At 45.6% G+C, this 21,558-nt stretch overlaps 1 protein-coding gene across 1 annotated transcript in view; it reads left to right on the top strand.

Moving 5' to 3' along the window:
• The window catches only part of LOC143986620 (dead end protein homolog 1-like), an 84,734-nt gene that overhangs the window by 50,281 nt on the left and 12,895 nt on the right, over nucleotides 1-21,558 (top strand). Inside the window, exon 4 of the mRNA XM_077485033.1 lies at nucleotides 13,841-14,302. Within this exon, the coding sequence (XP_077341159.1) occupies nucleotides 13,841-14,302 (462 nt within the window). The remainder of the gene's footprint in view (nucleotides 1-13,840; nucleotides 14,303-21,558) is intronic.

Here is a 21,558-nt window from a genome sequence, read left to right as displayed (position 1 = left end):
ACCAAAGGACCTCCGTCGTGCAGTGCATGGCAAGGACTGTAACTCCTCATAATATCGGTTGTCCCGAATTGGTCTGTAGCCAGTGAAGTCATTGACCCTCTGAAGTTGTCTAACTTTTTTTCAGATTTTCTGCAGTAATACAAATGTGGGGAACAGTTTTTATTAGATTTTATAAACGCCAGTGCCTCCAGTCCTGTAGCAACGTTCTGTGTACCCGTGATCTGTGTGAACAGGGCCATCGTTGGGTCTCCTCTATATTCCCCTCTCCATTTTTCTCCTTTGGGATCACCCTGGCGATGTGTTGGAGCTGGGCTGCTATATATAGTATAGCCAAGGGTTGGGGGTTGATTCTCCTTGGGTTTTTGGAGTTGTTCCAGTTTAATCTTCGGAGGTCTATCGAGCCAAAGAAATGATCTGAATATGGAATAAATGATACATAATCTAGAATATTCTAGGGGGCACCACCATGGGTGTATTATGGAGCATATATACCGTATTTGCCGGCGTATAAGACGACCTTTTACACTTAAAAAAACTGAGCAAAAAGGAGGGGTCGTCTTATACGCCGGGTCCGCTGCTGGGATGCCTTCTGGCTGTCCGGTAATACTGTATGTAGCTTCGGCTACATACAGTATATACCACTGAACCAATCCCAGTGAGCGATGTATTCAAATGAATACAGAGCCTGCTCGGATTGGAGCAGCAATCTCTGCCAATCCGCGCAGGCTACACACAGTAGCCTGCTCCGATTGGCTTTGAGAGTGAGGCGCGGGCTGATGATGTAACAGCCTCCGCCAATCCCAGCAGGCTTTGTATTCATTAATAGAATACATTGCTCGCCGTGATTGGCTCCAGCACCAGAAGGAAGAAGGAAATGGCTCCAGCAAGAACGAAGAAGAAGAGGGATATGAAGCGTCGGAAGCCTCGGAATCGGGGGTCGTCTTAAACGGTGAGTACGGGCAAAACATTTTAACTGTGCAGGTTTTTAGGGGGTCGTCTTATATGCCGGGTCGTCTTATACGCCGGCAAATACGGTAGGAGCTGTGGCATAAATACAATTTTTGTTAAATTTACTCTGCCTTCCTTTGACATTTTTAGTTTGGACCATACTTAGATTTTTTCCTTGATGAGTAATGGACACATATTAAAGTGGTGTTCCACCCACAAAATAATAATAATTCATGAGTATGCCTAAAAAAAATAAAAATAAACATTTGGAATTTTTTATTTTTTTTCACTCACTTTTAAATGGCTGTTGCTAGGGGGTCCCTCGAAGTCTGCCTCCAGCTCTGCCCAGCTCTGCCTGGGCTCTTGACGTCACTTCTCGGCGCAGGAAGGGCTCAGCTCTGCCCCCTCCCTCTTGTCAATCATCTGGGACACGTGACAGGTCCCAGATGATTGCGCGGGGCTCCGAACCCCCCGCATCGCTGGACCGTGGGACAGGTAAGTGTCCAATTATTAAAAGTCAGCAGCTGCAGTATTTGTAGATGCTGACTTTTCATTTATTTTTTTTGGATGGGAACACCACTTTAAGCAAAACGTATTCTCTTGGCTGCGGGGTGACGTACACATCTAAGTATTTGAATTTAATGGTAATGGGAATGTCCTGGATTGTGGGACCCAGACTGCCAGAGGCAGAGTCTAGTAGCATGATTGATGATTTTGACCAATTGATTACTAGGCCTGAAAACTCTCCAATTTTTTTTTTTAATAATCGTCATGGCTTCCTTCAGGGAGCCCTCTGTGTCTCCCAGTAACAGCATAGTTTTCATGGATCAGACCATATTTAAATCCTGTAATTAAATAATTAGAGTGGATCAAGGCTGCCAGAGGCACTATAGCTATGGCGAACAAGAGAGGAGACAGAGGGCATCCCTGTCGGGTCCCCCTATGAAGGGGAAAGGTGGATGATACGTGACCCGCCTCTCTAATCAGTGATTTAGGGGAGGAGTAGAGTAGCTGTACCCATGACAGCAATACATGCCCGAATCCAAATTTTTGCATTCAGCTCAGCATGGAGGCTGTTCCTTCCCCTGCAGCATTGACTAAAGCTGGGGTAGCTTCCAGATCCTCCTCGGGAGACTGCAGCAGTGCTCCATTCAACTTCTGGGTGTAATATACCATGACCCTGGGAGCCTTTTTACCCGGGTGCTTAGGGGTTTTAGGGTGAGTCTTACGAGCCTCTTTTGACTTGTCCCCTCGTACTTTTTGGGAGCCGCCATTTTGGGCTTCAGGGTCCATGCTGTCCTCAAGCTGTTTCCTGATCAGCATACCGTTCTGCAGGGGTCCGTTTGGGTGCTCTCAGGTTCCGGTGCTTACGCTGTCCGGTGTTGGTTCTGGCCGGGACAAGGATCGGTACAGGATATTACCCGGGAGCTCTGTGAGACACATCTGCTCACATGCCTCTCTTGGCCACGCCCCGCCATTGATGTTCTTTGCTTTCAGAAAATATGTAATATTTGGGGGTTTTAACTAATCTTCAGGCTAAAGCTGCACGATTCTGGCCAAAATGAGAATCACAATTTTTTTTTCTTAGAATAAAAAGATCATGATTCTCACGACGTAAAATCTTTCACATTATACAAAACAAAAATGGGCTAACTTTACTGGTTAGTGTTTTTTTATTTTTTATTCATTAACCACTTTCAGACCGGACCATTTTGCTGGCTTAAGACCAGACCACTTTTTGCGATTCGGCAGTGTCGCTTTAACTGACAATTGCGCAGTCATGCAACGTGGCTCCCAAACAAAATTCACGTCCTTTTTTTCCCCACAAATAGAGTTTTCTTTTGGTGGTATTTGATCACCCCTGCGGTTTTCATTTTTTGCACTATAAACAAAAATAGAGTGACAATTTTGAAAAAAACAAATTTTTTTTACTTTTTGCTATAATAAATATCCCCCATAAATATTAAAAAAAAAAAATTTCCTCAGTTTAGGCCGATTACGTATTCTTCTATATATGTTTGGTAAAAAAAAACCACAATAAGCAATTATTGATTGGTTTTCGTAAAATTTATAGCGTTTACAAAATAGGGGGTCGTTTTATGGCATTTTTATAAATATTTTTTTTTTTACTAGTAATGGCGGCGATCAGCGATTTTTTTTAAAATTTATTTATTATTTATTTATTTATTTTTATTGTGACTGCGAAATTATGGCGGACACATTTTTGGGACCATTGTCATTTATACAACAATCAGTGCTATACAAATGCACTGATTCCTGCGTAAATGTGTAAATGACACTGACAGTGAAGGGGTTAACCAGGGGTGGCAGTGTAGGGGTTAAGTGTGTCCTAGGGGTGTATGACTAACTGTGGGGGGCTGGGCTATGTCTCAGTTAACACTGATCTCTGCTCCAATCACATGAAGCAGAGATCAGTGTCACTTGTTGCTAGGCAGAATGGGGAGATGCTGTTTACATCGGCAGGGGTATTTGTACTGTCTTGGCATGTTAGGACCACAAGAAATGAGTTTGGCCGTCACTACAAGTACTGATGCCAACTCTCAATACTTTTTTAATGTCTTTATATATATATATATATATATATATATATATATTCTCTAAATAGACCCCTACTATCTCCCCTTTGAGACAGGCAAAGGGACTGAGGACACGGATTCCCCAATCCCTTTCTCTGTAGCCCCAGCTGCACTGAAGATGAATGGACAGAAGACAGTGGCTCCTCTCAATTCTTAAACAGAAGCATCATAAACACAGTTTCTGAGAGGGATTGGAGGAGGACATGGAGCCGAGAAGGATGATTGGAGAAGGACACAGAGGCAGAGCCGAGAAGGAGTGGAGGAGGACACGGAGGGGGAGCAGAGAAGAACATGGAGGAGGACGCAGAGGGGGAGCCGAGAAGAACATGGAGGAGGACGCAGAGGGGGAGCGGAGAAGAACATGGAGGAGGACGCGGAGGGGGAGCCAAGAAGGAGTGGAGGAGGACATTGAGGGGGAGTGGAGAAGGAGCAGAGGAGGACATGGGGCGAGAAGAAGGACATGCTTAGGAGCATAGAGGAGGATACACATTCGGGGGTGATCGGTGCGGCGGTGGGGGAGTTACAAACATCTATCTCCCTGTATAGATTTCAATTGGGCAGCTGAAGGGAGGGAGATGAGGAGAGGCGGCTGTAAGCTGCTTTATTGAAATCTATACAGGGAGAACTGAGTAACGCCCCCCACCGCTGCACTGATCACCCCCTGAGTGCCCAGGTATCGGATTAGGCATCAGAGCATTTGCAAGTACTCGTGCAAATGCTCAGTTTCAGCACCGATACCATTACTACAGGGCTTGACAAATTTGCTTGGAATCTAGGAGCCAGCTGAAAAAGTTAGGAGCCAGAACTGCATGTCTGGTTCATCGGACAATAAGAGTTGCTTATACCTGGTACCAAGAGAAAGACAATATAAAAAAAAAAAAAACTTTTGTTTTTGTTATAAGATTTTGCAAAAAAGTTTTTTTTCTCCTTCACTGATGTGCTTTCATAGGCTGCACTAATGGACACTGATGGGGTGGCATTGAGGTTGTAACTGATGGACACTGACAGGTAGCACTGATGGGCACCAATAGGCAGCACTGAGGTGCCACTAATGGGAACTGACAGGTGGCACTGATGGGCAGCATTGGCAGGTGGCACTGATGGGCAGCATTGGCAGGTGGCACTGACTGTCATTGGCACTGGATTGCACTAACTGGCAGGTTGCACTGCTTGGCACTGGCAGGTGGCACTAACTGGCATTGGCAGGTGGCACTGGCAGGTGGAAATGGGTGGCACAGATTGGCAAAGTGGCACTGGATTGCACTGGCAGGTGGCACTGGCAGATGGCATTGGTAGATGGCACTAACTGGCACTGGCAGGTGGCACTGGATGGCACTAATTGGCAAGTGGCACTAACTGGCAAGTGGCATTAACTGCCATTGGCTGGTGGCACTGGATTTGCACTGGCAGGTGGCACTGGATGGCACTGGCAGGTGGCACTAACTGGTAGGTGGAAATTACTGGCATTGGCAGGTGGCAATAACTGCCATTGGCAGGTGGCACTGGAAGGTGGCACGTGGCACTGACAGATGGCATTGGCAGGTGGCACTAACTGGCACTGGCAGGTGGCACTGGATGGCACTGCTTGGCACTGGCAGGTAGCACTGCTTGGCACTGGCAGGTAGCACTAACTGGCAGGTGGCACTAACTGGCATTGGCAGGTGGCAGTGGATTGCACTGGCAGGTGGCAATGGGTGGCACAGATTGGCAAGTGGCACTAACTGGCACTGGCAGATGGCACTAACTGGCACTGGCAGATGGCACTGGCAGGTGGCACTGGAAGGCATTGGCAGGTGGCACGGGATTGCACTGGCAGGTGGCAATGGGTGGCACAAATTGGCAAGTGGCACTGGATTGCACTGGCAGGTGGCACTGGTTGGCACTGGCAGATGGCATTGGCAGATGACACTAACTGGCACTGGCAGGTGGCACTGGATTGCACTGGCAGGTGGCACTGGCAGGTGGCAATGGTTGGCACGTGGCACAGGTTGGCACTGATTGGCAAGTGGCACTGGCACAGGATTGCACTGGTTGGCACTGGCACAGGATTGCACTGGTTGGCACTGGCAGGTGGCACTGGCAGGTGGCAATGGTTGGCACGTGGCACAGGTTGGCACTGATTGGCAAGTGGCACTGGCACAGGATTGCACTGGTTGGCACTGGCACAGGATTGCACTGGTTGGCACTGGCAGGTGGCACTGGTTGGCACTGGCAAGTGACAGTGGCAGATGGCATTGGCAGGTGGCACTAACTGACATTGGCAGGTGGCACTGGATTGCTTTGGCAGGTGGCACTGGATTGCATTGGCAGGTGGCACTAACTGGCATTGGCAGGTGGCACTGGGTGGCACTGGCAGGTGGCACTGGATGGCAGGTGGCACTGATAGATGGCACTGGCAGGGGGCACTGGCAGGTGGCATTGGCAGGTGGCACTAACTGGCATTGGCAGGTGGCACTGGATTGCACTGGCAGGTGGTAATGGGTGGCACTGGCACATGTTGGCACTGATTGACAAGTGGCACTGGATTGCACTGGTTGGCACTGGCAGGTGGCACTGGTTGGCAATGGCAGGTGGCACTAACTGGCACTGATTGGCAAGTGGCACTGGATTGCACTGGTTGGCACTAACTGGCATTGGCAGGTGGCACTAACTGGCATTGGCAGGTGGCACTGGATGGCACTGGCAGGTTTCACAGCCGATAGTGTAACTGTGAAACTGAATGCTCCCTGCAGTGCTGCACTGTGTGAAACTGTATGGAGAGAGAGAGAGGAGCTGACACATTCAGCGTGATGTCAGAGGTGGGCGGGACCCGGGTTGGGCGGGACCGGCAGCTATCCAGCCAATGATTGGGCTGCTTAAGAAAGGGGAGGGGCCACATACACGTATCGACCCGCCCAGATCTCATCCCATTGGCTGATGTTGAAAAGCTGGGTCCCGCCCACCCCGGGTCCCGCCCACCCCGGGTCCCGCCCACCCCGGGTCCCGCCCATCCCGGGTCCCGCCCATCCCGATATTCAGCCTCAGTTTTGACAGCTCCTCTTTACATACATTTTCACACACTGCGGCGCTGCTCTGCCAACAGTGTGTGGAGAAGGGAGGAGGATGTCAGAGGCTGCTGAGCCGCTCTCTTCCTGCTCCATCCCGACTACCAGACAGTGCTCTGTGTCTGGAGGCACCAGAAACAGAGCAACAGAGGCACCTGTCAGTGACAAAAACCCAGGCGCCAGGGCACAATTTCTGGCGCCTGGGATTTGTCAAGCCCTGCATTACTAGTATCGATATCAGTGCAACCCTAACTGGCACCATAGCTTGTAGACTATATAGCTTTCACACAGACCAAATAATATACATGGGTTATTTTTATCACAGAAATGTAGCAGCATAAATTTTGGTCAAAGTTTACGAAGAAAAATTACTTATTTGCAAAATTTTATAACAGAAACTACGAAAAACATTTTTTTCCCCCTCAAATGTTCTGTCTTCTTTAACAAAAATAAAAAACCCAGTGGTGATTAAATACAAAAAGAAAGCTCTATTTGTCTCAAAACAATAATAATTATTTCATATGGGTACAGTGTTGCATGACTGGGTAATTATCTTTCAAAACTGAAAATTAGGCCTGGGCAGGAGGGGTGAGGGGTGAAATTGCCCGATACTGAGGTGGTTAAAATGTTTGCTCAAAAATGAATCTGGCAGCAAAAGGGTTAAAGTGTATGTAAAGCCATTACCATATTATCTAATATTGCATAGAATGGGGGAGTTTTAGAACTCTGCAACAATCTGCAAAGTGGACACAGAAATAAATCTGACACAGTTTTCTAGCCTTCCCATACTCTACCCTTTACTTCCTGTCTGCTAAAATGTCACAAGAACAGGAAGTGAAGGCAAATCTCCCTGAGGGAGCCCCGGATAGCAATAAAACATTACAGAGTTTTTACTTCTTCCTTATGTTTAATTTTAATAATTCTATCATAATTGGTTATATAGTGTGCTGGGACGCTTTGGGACAATATTGGGTGTAATGCGTCTGCTCAGAGGTAGTATTTGATTGAACAATATTATAAAGTGAGCCTAAGGGAAAAATGAAACTAATAAACTAACATCTGTAACAGCTGACAGAAGATGCTCAGCACTTATCTTGTGTTTTCCGATTTATTTCTCTAGCTTAGTCTAAAGCCCCTTGAAGTACCTCCACTCACCTTGCTGTCCATTGCCTGAGTGCCATTACCGCATGAGAGGCGTCCGGCAGATACCGACCATAAGAATCCAGTTCATGCTGGAGTGACGCATTGTAAAACAAAAGATATTTTGTGACAATGAATACTGTCAGCTGTTTGCTGCAGCTGTTTACTAAGCTAATTTTCCCCACAGGTTCATTTGAAATTGCTGACAGCTATGTATTGGGTAATTTGATACTGTAAGTGTCTCTACAGGTGCACTGCAATATAACGAGTACTGATTGTCTCAATCACAAACCTGGGCCCTTCAGCCTGAGTATGGGCGGAAGAAATGCATAAGCGAAAAGTACAGTCAGAGGAAGCCACAGATGGGAAAGATAAACAGATGCCGAGATTAAGGCAGCTGAATTTGTCTGCATATCTTAAATTTTCCTATAAAGCCAAGCTTGGCCTTCTCTGCCCTACCTTAACATTAATATAACCCCTTCTTATGACTATATTTTTCGGGCAAATTATCTGCCTTTACTTAAAATGGAAGTAAACCCTTCCAAACAACTTTGACCTACAGGTAAGCCTAGATTAAGGCTTACCTGTAGGTCCAAGTAATATCTCCTAAACCTATATGGTTTAGGAGATATTTGCCCGAAAATGGGCACCGCTGTCTACGGCGCATGCGCCGTAGACAGCGGCGCGCATGCGCACTAAATGCGGCAAGTCCAAGAATGGATTTGCCAAATTTGTCGACTCCCGTGCGCATGCGCGGGAGTGACGTCATCGCGGCCTCGCCGCATGACAGCGGCGGAGCTGCGAGGCGCGACTCCCGTGCGCATGCGCGGGAGTGACGTCATCGCGGCTTCGCCGCTGTCATTGGTCGGAGCTGCGAGACGCCACCAGCAAGATGGACGCGGCGGACTACAGGGATCAGCGGCGACTTCGCTGGCTCCTGTGTCAGGTAAGTGACACATAATGAGCTACTATGCGATGCATAGTAGTCCATTATGCTTTACCTTTGCAGGGAAAAAAAGAGGAAGTAAACCCATCAGGGTTTACTTCCTCTTTAAAGCAGAACTCCAGGATTAAACAAAAAAAAAATCCCCATTAGTACACCCCCCACACAATACACTAAACAGTCATTACATTTGTGAAATTTCTTAAGAGATATGACTGATTTAAATTTTAGGAAGTCAGCTCTGTGATTCAAAAAATGCAAAAAATGATCTGTGATGCACTGGGTCCTCTGGGGGGTGTGCGGGAGCGTGATTCTGGGGGGACATCAATGTACGCCCTCCTAGAGTTATCAAGCTGCATTGTAGCTGTAGAAAGTAAAAAATATAGGTTTTTTTTCTTAAAATATTTTGGTCTCCTTTTGTTTATAGCGCAAAAAATAAAAACCGAAGAGGTGATCAAATACTACCAAAAGGAAGCTCTATTTGTGGGGGAAAAAAATCCCATACATTTTATTTAGGAACAGTGTTGCATGACCACGCAATTGTCAGTTTAATTAACGCAGTGGTCTATCCAAAAATATGGTCTTGTCATGAAGGGGGGTAAATCATCCGGTTGTTAAGTGGTTAAAATGTTGTATCTCTCCAAGCTATTGTATTTTTACTGTGTTCTGCTGATACCTATCCCATTGCATAGCCTTCGCATCGAGCAGTGAAAAAAAAAAATGGAAAATACATTTTTTTTTACCACAGAAGTCACATCTAGTTGCCCCCATCATGCACTGACACAAAATGCTCACAGGGCTTAGTGTCCCCAATTTAGGAAAATATTACACTGCAGCCCAGATGACTCCATTCTTCCCTTCATGCTACTTCAGAACTTCCTTTAGCAGGAGTTAGCAAATTGAATTTGGCACACAAAGTAATAAAAAAATAAAAATAAAGTGTCCCTATTGTCTAAACTGTGCCAAACAGTAGACCCTATACCAGTGATGATCAGCTTACTTGATGTAAGAGGCATCAAGTGTGTTCCCTGACCAAAGGGCCACACATAATATTTGGTAAATGTCATGCTAAACAAAAAACTGTCAGAGACTGCAGACATGCAGGAGGGAATGGTTAGAGACTACAGGTCGGGTATGGTACAAGAGATGATTTAGGTCCCTTAAACACTGCAGCAATTTTACTGCGATTTTGACGTGATTTCAGGGAATGCCTGTGTAAAACTATGCACCTCAGCTGGCATCAAAGTCGGACCAAAGTAGTGCAGGGACTTTGAAGTCGCTGCGACTTGAAGTCACACAGATATGAATGGTTATCCTTGGGAATTGTGGGGTAAGACTTGTCATGCGACTTTGCACTCCCAAGTCGCAGGACAAGTCGCACAGGTGTGAAAGGGGTCTAAATGCATTGTAAAGTCTTGGTTTTTCACTTTAATGCATTCTGTGCATTAAGGTGAAAAAACCTTCTGTGCTGCAGCTGCCCCCCTTTTGTTTACCTGAACCCAATAGTTCAAATATCAAGGACAAGCCCAGCAGCTCTAGCCACAGGTTCTCATTGGATAGATTGATAGCAGCAGGAGCCATTGTGTCAATGGACGCAGCAGCAGGACTCGGGAGCGCGCCCACACGAGTGCCTCCATGGAAAGCAGCTCTCCGTGGAGGCACCCGATGAAGAGGGGACCCCAGAAAAGGAGGATCGGGGCTTCTCTGTGCATAACCCTTGCACAGAGCAGGTGTGTATGACAAGTTTTTTTATTTAAAAACAAAACAAAATCCTGTAGGCTTCATGTACACGGTACGTTTTTACAACCTCTCCTGAACAATTTAACTTGACAGATAGTAACCAACGTTTAAAACATCCATTTTGCCGCATTTACATGCCACATTTAGCGGGGTTTTGTCGTGTTTGCGCTTAGAAGCGTTTGAAAGAAAAGAAAAAGATATTTTTTTTAAGATCGCGAAAAATAAAAAAAACGCCTGTAAGTGGCTAAACGCGATTTATAGCGTTTAGCCACGTTTAGAAGTGTTTGGCGCTTGAAATGCCTCTTCTCATCCCATTATTGTGCGTTCCAAAAAAAGCCTCTAAACGACCCTGTGTACATGTACTGATGACATAACATAGAGGAGAGTGCAGGAGCAGTTGAAAAACATGCCCAATTGCTCCTAAACATCTGTTTACCAGCAGCAGTGTACATGAGGCCTTTCAATCACTTTAACTACTTCAATACAGGACATTTTTGCCCCCTTCTTGCCCAAGCCAATTTTCAGTTTTCAGCGCTGTTGCACTTTGAATAACAATTGCACGGTCATGCGACACTGTACCCAAATTACATTTTTATAATTTTTTCCCCAAATGGAGCTTTCTTTTGGTGGTATTTGATCACCTCTGCGGTTTTTATTTTTTGCGCTATAAACAAAAGAAGAGCGATAAGTTTGAAAAAAATATATATATTTTTTACTTTTTGCTATAAGCATCACAAATAAAAAAAAAACTATTTTTTTTCCTCAGTTTAGGCCGATATGTATTCTTCTACATCTTTTTGGTAAAAAAAAATCGCAATAAGCATATATTGGTTTGCGATGTCCGCCAGCCACCCGCGATCCACAGAGAGGCAGAACAGGGATCTATGTCTATGTAAACAAGGCAGATTCCCTTTCTGACAGGGAAGTACACAAAGGTCTTCTGTTCCTTGTAAGCAGGAACATACCGTATATACTCGAGTATAGGCCGACCCGAATATAAGCCGAGGCCCCCAATTTACCCCCAAAAAAACTGGCAAACTTATTGACTCGTGTATAAGCCGAGGGTGAGACATGCCTGTCCATCCCTGTGTGTGTGTCCGTCCATCCCTGTGTGTCCGTCCATCCCTGTGTGTCCGTCCATCCATCCCTGTGTGTGTGTGTGTCCATCCATCCATCCATCCCTGTGTGTGTGTGTCTCCATCCATCCATCCATCCATCCCTGTGTGTGTGTGTCTCCATCCATCCATCCATCCATCCCTGTGTGTGTGTGTCTCCATCCATCCATCCATCCCTGTGTGTGTGTGTATCCATCCATCCCTGTGTGTGTGTGTGTCTCCATCCATCCATCCATCCGTGTGTGTGTGTCTCCATCCGTGTGTGTGTGTGTGTGTGTGTGTGTGTGTGTGTGTGTCCAGCCTACCTGCACCTACACCCGCAGCAGATCGCAAAACGCAGTGCGGAAATGAATAGGGTTTGCAGTGTTAGCTGCATGGCAATATAGTGTGAACCAGGGCTGAGGACCCATTCACTTTGGCAGGGAAAAGGGAATAGTTGAGTCGCAGATTTATTCCCGCTGGCCACCCACACAGAGAAGACCATCCAGCAGCCACTTTGCGTCATAGCCACGACAAAAATCCCATCATGTTTAGTGGGCAGTACAGGTGTGTGTGTGTGTGTGTGTGTGTGTGTGTGTGTGTGTGTGTGTGTGTGTGTGTGTGTGTGTGTGTGTCCAGCCTACCTGTGTCCCGAGCCTTTGTCCCGAGCCTCCGTCCCGTGTCGTGCCTTGCCTTCGTCCCGTCCCGTCCCGTGCCGTGCCTTGCCTCCGTCCCGTGCCCTCTTCGTCGGCGGCCATTGTAAAATTCAAAAGCCGCGCCTCCTCCTTCGCCTGTGATAGGCGGAGCACTGAATTTCCCAGCAGCCTGTGTTCCGCCTATCACGGACGTCGTATCATCCTCGTCCGTAGTACGAGGATGAGACGATGCCCGTGATAGGCGGAACACAGGCTGCTGGGAAATTCAGTGTTCCGCCTATCACAGGCGAAGGCGGAGCCGGAGGCGCGGCTTTTGAATCATAGAATGGCCGCTGTCTGTCTGCTCGACACGCTGATCGAGCGGGCAGACAGCGATGACTCGAGTATAAGCCGAGGGGGGCACTTTCAGCCTCAAAAAAGAGGCTGAAAATCTCGGCTTATACTCGAGTATATACGGTAATCTCTGTTCTTCCTGTCAGTCCATCCTCCACACAGTTAGAAAACACTTCCAGGGAACACACTTAACCCTTTGCTTGCCCCTGATGTTAACCCCATCCCTGCCAGTGTCATTTATACAGTGTCAGTGCATTTTTTTTTTTAGCACTGATCACTGTATTGGTGTCACTGGTTTCCAAAAAGTGTCACTTCGTGTCAGATTTATCCGCCACAATATCCAGTCCCACTAAAAATGATTGATCGCCGCCATTACCAGTAAAAACAATAGTACAAAATTTAAAGTCAATAAATCTATCCCATATTAGTCTGTAGACGACGCAATAACTTTTGCGCATATCAATCATTATACGCTTATTGATTTTTACATTTTTTTGGGGGATGTGTATTATAGCAGAAAGTAAAAAATATTGTTTTTTTTTCAAAATTGTCTGCCTTTTTTTGTTTATAGCACAAAAAATAAAAACTGCAGAGGTGATCAAATACCACCAAAAGAACGCTCTCTTTGTGGGAAAAAAAGGACATCTATTCTATTTTATTTGGGTACAACGTTGCACGACCGCACAATTGTCAGTTTAATTAACACAGTGCTGTATCACAAAAAATGGCCTGGTCATTAAGGGGGTAAAACCTTCTGGGGCTGAAGTGGTTACATTTCCTTGCATGTGATTGGGTATTCTTTGCAAAGTGAAGCTTCACCTCATTCACTAAGCTCTGGAGCGACTGCAGAGTGCGTTGTTAAATATAAGCAGATTAAACCTGCTCTTTACCTGCCTGTACGTCTGAACAACTTCTAAATCAGGTACACCCTCAACTCATTTGTTTGTAAATGTAATTCCAACAAATCACATGTGATTATGAATCTGACTTTGTGTGGTTAGTGTAACAATATCATAATAATCAGAAATACGGAAAGGGTACAATATGGGTACTACGTTAAGATATGAAAAGCTTATTTACCAGCACCATGGATGCCCTGCTAAATTTGAGAGGGTTTGAGGTTGACTTGATGCACCAGGTTTGGCCCCAGTAGACCTGATTATAGATAGGATATTGGGGTAGAATGCTGTTTGTTACTCAATGTGTGTGTTCAATGTGTTAAAATAAAACCTTGTTCTGATTTAAAAAATAAAATAAAAAAATAATTAGGGAAAGGGTGAGTTTACATTTTTTCTTTGCAACCTTCTAAGTTTGTTTTTTGTACTTTTTGTTTTGTTTCTGGTAGGTTTTGTTGTAGGAGCTCCTCCATTTGGTACAGAAGTTTTCATTAGCAGCATCCCACAAGAGATATATGAAGATAAGCTGATTCCTCTCTTTGAAACCATTGGGAGACTTTTTGAGTTCCGGTTAATGATGACATTCAGTGGCCTGAACCGCGGATTTGCTTACGCCCGCTATTTGACCAAACGGCAGGCAGGTCTGGCCATCTGCCGACTAAATGGCTACCAAATACAGAACGGCTGCAAGATTATGGTGTGCAGAAGCACAGAAAAGTGTGAGCTAATCCTAGATGGCCTTACTTGTATTTTGGATCAAAGTACGTTAACCAGTGCCCTGTGTGAAATTACCGCTGGCATAGAAACAATTTCCCTCTTTGCCAGCCCTTTAGCAGACATGAAAAATATCGCCATTGTAAAATACAACTCCCACAAAGAAGCCGCCTTGGCAAAGAAAAGTCTGTGTGAAGGTTTGTGATGATTATAAAACTTTTTAAAGCCTAATTCTAGTCATTTGTTAATCAGTTTTGAGTAAAGTGAGTAATAGTTAAAATTTATGTCAGGGATTTGTGTCTAGTAGAGGGTGCTCTACTAGATCTGTAAGTGCTTTTAATGCCGCATACACACGACCGGACTTTCCGGCAAAAAAGGTCCGACGGTCTTCCCGACGGACTTTTGATGGAGCTACGACAGACTTCCGAATGAATGTACTTGCCCACACACGAACGGGCTAAAGTCAATGCGAAAGTCCGTTAGTTTTGAACGTGATGACGTTCTTGTGTCGTATTTGGTCCGTCGGACCAGCATACAGACGAACGGTTTTGAGTCCATCGGACAGATTTGAAACATGTTCTATTTCTAGGTCCGTCTGAATCTTTTAAAGAAAAAGGATCGGACTATCCCACACACGATCGGACTATCCGACGGAATGATTCCATGGGACCTATTCTGCCAGAAAGTCTGGTCGTGTGTACGTGGCATTAGGCTTTTTCACCTTAACTGGTAGTAGGAAGGTTACAATATTTTGGGTTTGGCAGTGTCCAGTTTTCCTGTAGGCAGCAGTATAGCCCATCATTCTCTGAAATACTGTGTCCCTCAATGGACTCCAAGAAATGGTTTTATAATAAGTATGAAAAAAATATTTGTATTTACTTGCAATTTGTCTTTAAACTTCCTAGAAAATTTGATTACCAAATTAGTAAATTCCCTAAAACAGCCCCCCTTCCTTGCGACATAGACATAGCTCTCTCCTCTTCCTGGAATGTTTAAAGCAGAGTTTCAGTCATTTGTGTATTAAAAGTCAGCAGCTACAAAAAGTATAGCTGCCAATTTTTAATAAACAACCACTCACCTGTCCCATGGTCCAGCGGTGTACTCCCCGTGTCCTCCCTCGGCGGTGCCGGCATCTCTAATATGGGCAAGGTGCAAAAGGCGCTGCGGTCTGTGACTGGTCCTGAAGTTTTCTAGGACCTGCCATATGTCCCAGAAAACTTTGCAAGGGAGAGCTTCTGCTGCTGCCAAATTTGGGTACCTGATTTCCCCTTCCTCCCCAAAAGCTCAGTTTCTGTGCTATCCCGGCTTCTCCACCACTCACCTTTTTACATAAACTTATATGTTGTTGCTGGGGTAGGAGTGAAAGGAAATACTACTGAATGTCATTTGAGTGAAAGCTGTGTGTTTGCCGGGGCTGCTGATGTCACATCTAAGATGGCGGTGCCCAGCAGCAGTCTCAGGTGTTTTTGGATGTCTACACAAAGGAAGCTTTTACAAAATAGCATGCATGAAATACATTAACTACTTGCCTACTGGGCAGTTTCACCTCTTTCCTGCCCAGGCCAATTTTCAGCTTTCAGTGCTGTCGCACTTTGAATGACAATTGCACGATCATGCAAGATTGCATATCTGTCAGGGCTGGGCTCAGCCCTTCCTTCTCAGACCTCTGTGCTCAGCTGTTGGTTAATTGCCAGTACTCTTCATTCCACAGTGAATCACCTGGTCTTCATTTCCTACTCGTCAGCTAGTCCTGCTGGCTAATTAACCACTTAAGGACCAGGCCTCTTTTTCGGACTTGGTGTTTCCATGTTTAAAACAGTTTTTTTTGCTAGAAAATTACTTAGAACCCCCAAACATTTTATATTGTTTTTTTTCTAACACCCTAGAGAATAAAATGGCGGTCATTGAAATACTTTTTTTCACACCGTATTTGCGCAGCGGTCTTAGAAGCGCACTTTTTTTGGAAAAAAATCACTTTTTTGAATAAAAAAATAAGACAACAGTAAAATTTGCCCAATTTTTTTTTATACTGTGAAAGATAATGGTATGCCGAGTAAATTGATACCCAACATGTCACGCTTCAAAATTGCGCCCGCTCGTGGAATGGCGTCAAACTTTTAGCCTCAAAAATCTCCATAAGCGACATTTAAAAAATTCTACAGGTTGCATTTTTTGCGTTACAGAGGAGGTCTAGGGCTAGAATTATTGCTCTCGCTCTACCGATCGCGGCGATACCTCACATATGTGGTTTGACCACCGTTTTCATATGCTTGCGCTACTCACGTATGCGCTCGCTTCTGTGCGCAAGCTCGTCGTAACGGGGTGTTTTAAAAAATTTTTTTTTTTTTCTTATTTATTTTAATTTATTTTATTTATTTTTACACTTTTAAAAAAAAAATAATAAAATGGATCACTTTTATTCCTATTACAAGGAATGTAAACATCCCTTGTAATAGAAAAAAGCATGACAGGTCCTCTTAAATATGAGATCTGGGGTCAAAAGGTCCTCAGATCTCATATTTGGGCTAAAATGCAAAAAAAAAAAAAAAAAAATCTGACATTTTTAAAAAAAAAATATACCTTTAAGAGGTATGGGCGGAAGTGACGTTTTGACGTCGCTTCCGCCCTCCTATGGTATAGAGACGAGTGGGGGCCATCTTAGCCTCACTCGTCTCCATACCCAGCAGACTGAAGGACCCGATCGCCTCCGCCGCTACCGACGGCTCCGGTAAGCGGCGGAAGGTGCGGGAGGGCGGCGGGAGGGGGGGTGGCACCTCTCCCGCCGCCGATAGCGGTGATCTCGCGGCGAATCCGCCGCGGAGACCACCGTTATCGTACAGCCGACCGCCGCCTGAAGAGATGGATATCTCGGTTGTGGCAGCAGCTGCTGCCGTTACCGAGATATCCCTCTTCAAATCGTCGTGCGGCGGTCGGCAAGTGGTTAAACTGCCTCGATCAGATTTCCTGTGCCTTCACCTGGTCAACATATCCGGATACTCTTTGTTGTGTTTTTCTGTTAAAGTTTTATCTGGCTGACTTCCCTTCTGGTTCCTGATCCTGTTTTACTGCCTCTAATATGCTGATCTCTGGATACCTGTTTCACTGGCGTGTTTTCCGACTGCCTGCTTTGGTTACCAAACCCTGGCTTTGTTTTGACTACGCTTGCTCTGTTTGTACCATTTTATTAAAAAGTGTGATTTTTTTTTTTATACTGCACTTCTGTCTCAGTCTGATTCATGGTTCCTGACAGTAGGAGAAGGCAGTGAATTCAGAAGATGCAGGCAATCTACCTATTGGTAATATTTTTTCCAGATAGGATGAGCAGAATCACCGCCTAACGTTACGGATGCTCCTGATTCGCACTGCTCACTGGGATCTTCCCACTGAGGCTGTTCCGGTACAACCTGTGTTGCAGGCCGTCCCTGCTGCTGCTCCACTCTCTGTTCAGGCACCCAGCTCGAAAAATTCCCTCTATAAGAGGTATGTCTGGTTCAGCTCACCTTCCCCAGTGATTTGGGGGCGATCCAGTTCAATGCAGAGGGTTTCTCAAACAGGTTGGGATATACTTTGAGATTATGCCCTAGGCATTTCCCACGGAGAGAAGCAAAGTAGGCTTTGTGATTTCTTTACTTTCTGAGAGAGCCTTGGCCGGGGCAAACCCTCTATGGTTGATGCAAAACCCTATCATCCTGAGTTACCCAGAGTTTGTGGCTTCTTTAAAAGGGTATTTGAGGTTCCCGCACGCTCCACTTCTGCTGACAAGAGCTTCATGTCCATCAGAGTATGAGAGAACTGTTGCCGATTGTACCATTGAATTCCGTACTCTGGCAGCAAAGATTGCTTGGAACAATGAGGCCCTTGTGGCTGCTTTTTCTCATGGTCTCTCGGATTCCATCAAGGATGAGATAGCAGCCCGAGATATACTTATTGAGCTGGAGAGGTTGATCCCGTTTGCCATCCTCATTGGCTCCAGACTCAGAGAAAGACTTTCTTTTAAAGAGCGCTTGCGGAAGCCCCCTGTACGTTTTGCTCGGAGATTTGCAGTCCCACCCTTACCTCCCATGCCTTCTGATACGGAGTCTGCCAGTGAAGTAGAACCCGTGCAGTTGCGCTTCACGCGTCTCTCTGTGGAGAAGAGGGACTTTAGGAGGAGGGAGAGATTGGCCAAGCAGGTCACCTCCAGAAGCCTTGTCCTATCCGGAGTTACGGAATTATTTGATTGCCTCGAAGGGAGCAACGGTTTTCATGAAGCTTAATATGAGGGGCATACAATCTCATGAGGATCAAGGAGGGCGACGAATGGAAAACTACATTTTAATACCAGAACAGGTCATTACGAATACCTTGTAATGCCGTTTGGTCTTTACAACGCCCCAGCAGTTTTCCAGGAATTTATCAACAATGTCCTCCTAGATTTGTTGCAGCTATGTGTGGTGGTTTATCTTAACAATATCCTCATATTTTCCAAGTCCCCTAGAGAGCCACCACACAGATGTCTGCCCTGTGCTTTAGAGGCTGAGAGATAATAACCTCTATTGTAAATTGGAGAAGTGGGAGTTCCATCGTGAACAGGCTAAATTCCTGGGTTATGTAATTTCCACTGCTGGTTTTTCGATGGATCCAGAGAAACTTTCAGCAGTTCTACAGTGGCCCCGACCCGTTGATTTATATCCATTGCAACGGTTTCTTGGCTTTGCCAATTATTATCGGAAGTTTATTTGTGACTTCTCGTCTTTGGTCAAACCCCTGACGGATATGACCAAAAAGGATGGTAACCCACAGAATTGGACTGCAGATTCCATTAATGCCTTTGAGAGTCTCAAGGCTGCCTTTGTTTCTGCTCCTTTATTGGTACATCCTGGTTCTACGTTACCTTTCATCCTTGAGGTTGATGCATCTGAGACTGGAGTTGGTGCCCTACTGTCTCAACGTCCTACCTCTGAGAGAGCTATGCATCCTTGTGGCTATTTTTCCAAGAAATTGTCTCCTGCAGAATGCAAAGCTGAGATTGGGGACAGAGAGTTGTTAGCGATCATTTTAGACCTTAACCACTTGAGGACCGCCGTATTGCCATTGTACGTCAGCACAATGGCACAGGCAGGCATAATCACGTACATCTACGTGATTGCCTTCCAGCGGGTGGGGGGTCCGATCGGACCCCCTCCCGCTGGTTACGGCGGTCCGATTCGGTCCAGGAGCGCTCCGTGATGAGGGGATGGCCGTTGGTTTTCGGCCACCCCCTCTGGATCGCTCCTGGCCAATGAGAAGCTTCCTCCCCTGTGTATTGTTTACACAGGAAGGAGGAAGTGATGTCATTCTCCTCGGGGCGGTCTTTTTGACCGGACTACGAGGAGAACAGTAAAAGTAAGTGTGCACCAACACTACACTGACATGTAGGTACACACAGGCACACAAACCCCCCCCGATCCCCCCCCCGATCGCCCCCCGCCCCCCCTCCCCCCCCAGTCACAGTGTCACTGATTGCATTGATCATTTCTTTACTGATCAATGCATTCAGTGTCAGTTGTGACAGTAAAAACTGTCAGGACAGTTAGTGTTAGGTCCAGGGTAGCCCCCTATCACCCCCCAATAAAGATTTAACCCCCTGATTGCCCCTAGAGTTAACCCTTTCACCCCCTTTTGCCAGTGTCACTAAGCGATCATTTTTCTGATCGCTGCATGTGTCGCTAGTGTCGCTAGGTAGCTAGTTATTTTTTTAGGTTCACCGCCAGGTTTTTATATCGCTAGGTACCCCGATATACTACCCAATAATGTTTTTAACCCCCTGATTGCCGCTAGTTAACCCTTTCACCCCCTTTTGCCAGTGTCACTAAGCGATCGTTTTTCTGATCGCTGCATTAGTGTCGCTACAGTCGCTAGGTAGCTAGTTATTTTTTTAGGTTCACCGCCAGGTTTTTATAGCGCTAGGTACCCCGATATACTACCCAATAATATTTTTAACCCCCTGATTGCCGCTAGTTAACCCTTTCACCCCCTTTTGCCAGTGTCACTAAGCGATCATTTTTCTGATCGCTGCATGTGTCGCTAGGTAGCTAGTTATTTTTTTAGGTTCACCACCAGGTTTTTATATCGCTAGGTACCCCGATATACTACCCAATAATGTTTTTAACCCCCTGATTGCCGCTAGTTAACCCTTTCACCCCCTTTTGCCAGTGTCACTAAGCGATCGTTTTTCTGATCGCTGCATTAGTGTCGCTACAGTCGCTAGGTAGCTAGTTATTTTTTTAGGTTCACCGCCAGGTTTTTATAGCGCTAGGTACCCCGATATACTACCCAATAATGGTTTTAACCCCCTGATTTCCGCTAGTTAACCCTTTCACCCCCTTTTGCCAGTGTCACTAAGCGATAATTTTTCTGAACGCTGCATCAGTGTCGCTAGTGTCGCTAGGTAGCTAGTTATTTTTTTAGGTTCACCGCCAGGTTTTTATAGCGCTAGGTACCCCGATATACTACCCAATAATGGTTTTAACCCCCTGATTGCTGCTAGTTAACCCTTTCACCCCCTTTCACCAGCGATCACAGTATAAGTGTCACTGGTGACGCTGGTTAGCCAGTTAGTTATTTAGGTTCCCCGTCAGGTTTTTATATAGCGCCAGGGACCCCCATATACTACCTAATAAAAATTTGAACCACCTGATTGCCCCTAGTTAACCCTTTCACCACTGATCACCGTATAAGTGTTACGGGTGACTCTGGTTAGTTTGTTTTTTATAGCATTTTATATTCAAATCCGGAAGGCAGTGCTTGGTTTTCGGGGTCCCGTACGTGGCTAGGCTCCCAAAAAGTCCCCCACATGTGGTATCCCCGTACTCGGGAGAAGCAGCAGAATTTATTTTGAGGTGTAATTTGACTTCTGCCCATAGCATGTGTGAGCAATATATCATTTAGTGACAACTTTGTGCAAAAAAAAAAAAAGTTTGTAATATTCCCGCAACTTTTGGCAAAATATAAAATATTCCATGGACTCAACATGCCTCTCAGTAAATAGCTTGGGGTGTCTACTTTCCAAAATGGGGTCATTTGGGGGGGTTTTGTGCTATTTTGGCATTTTATGGCCTTCGAAACTGTGATAGGTAGTGAGGAGTTAAATCAAAAATTTGCACCCTTAGAAATCCTGAAGGTGGTGATTGGTTTTCGGGGTGCCGTGCGCGACTAGACTCCCAAAAAGTCCCACACATGTGGTATCCCCGTACTCGGGAGAAGCAGCAGAATGTATTTTGGGGTGCAATTCCACATATAACCATGGCATGTGTGAGCAATATATCATTTAGTGACAACTTTTTGTAAAAAAAATTTTTTTTTTTTTTTTTTTGTCATTATTCAATCCCTTAGGACAAAAAAAATAAATATTCAATGGGCTCAACATACCCATCAGCAATTTCCTTGGGGTGTCTACTTTCCAAAATGGGGTCATTTGGGGGGGATTTGTACT

Source organism: Lithobates pipiens, unplaced genomic scaffold (assembly GCF_037356315.1).
Source record: "Lithobates pipiens isolate NorthernLeopardFrog02 unplaced genomic scaffold, aLitPip1_a1.2 Scaffold_17, whole genome shotgun sequence".
Taxonomy (NCBI): domain Eukaryota; kingdom Metazoa; phylum Chordata; class Amphibia; order Anura; family Ranidae; genus Lithobates; species Lithobates pipiens.
Note: the sequence above shows the minus strand (reverse complement) of the source record. Positions and strands in the feature narration are given on the sequence as shown.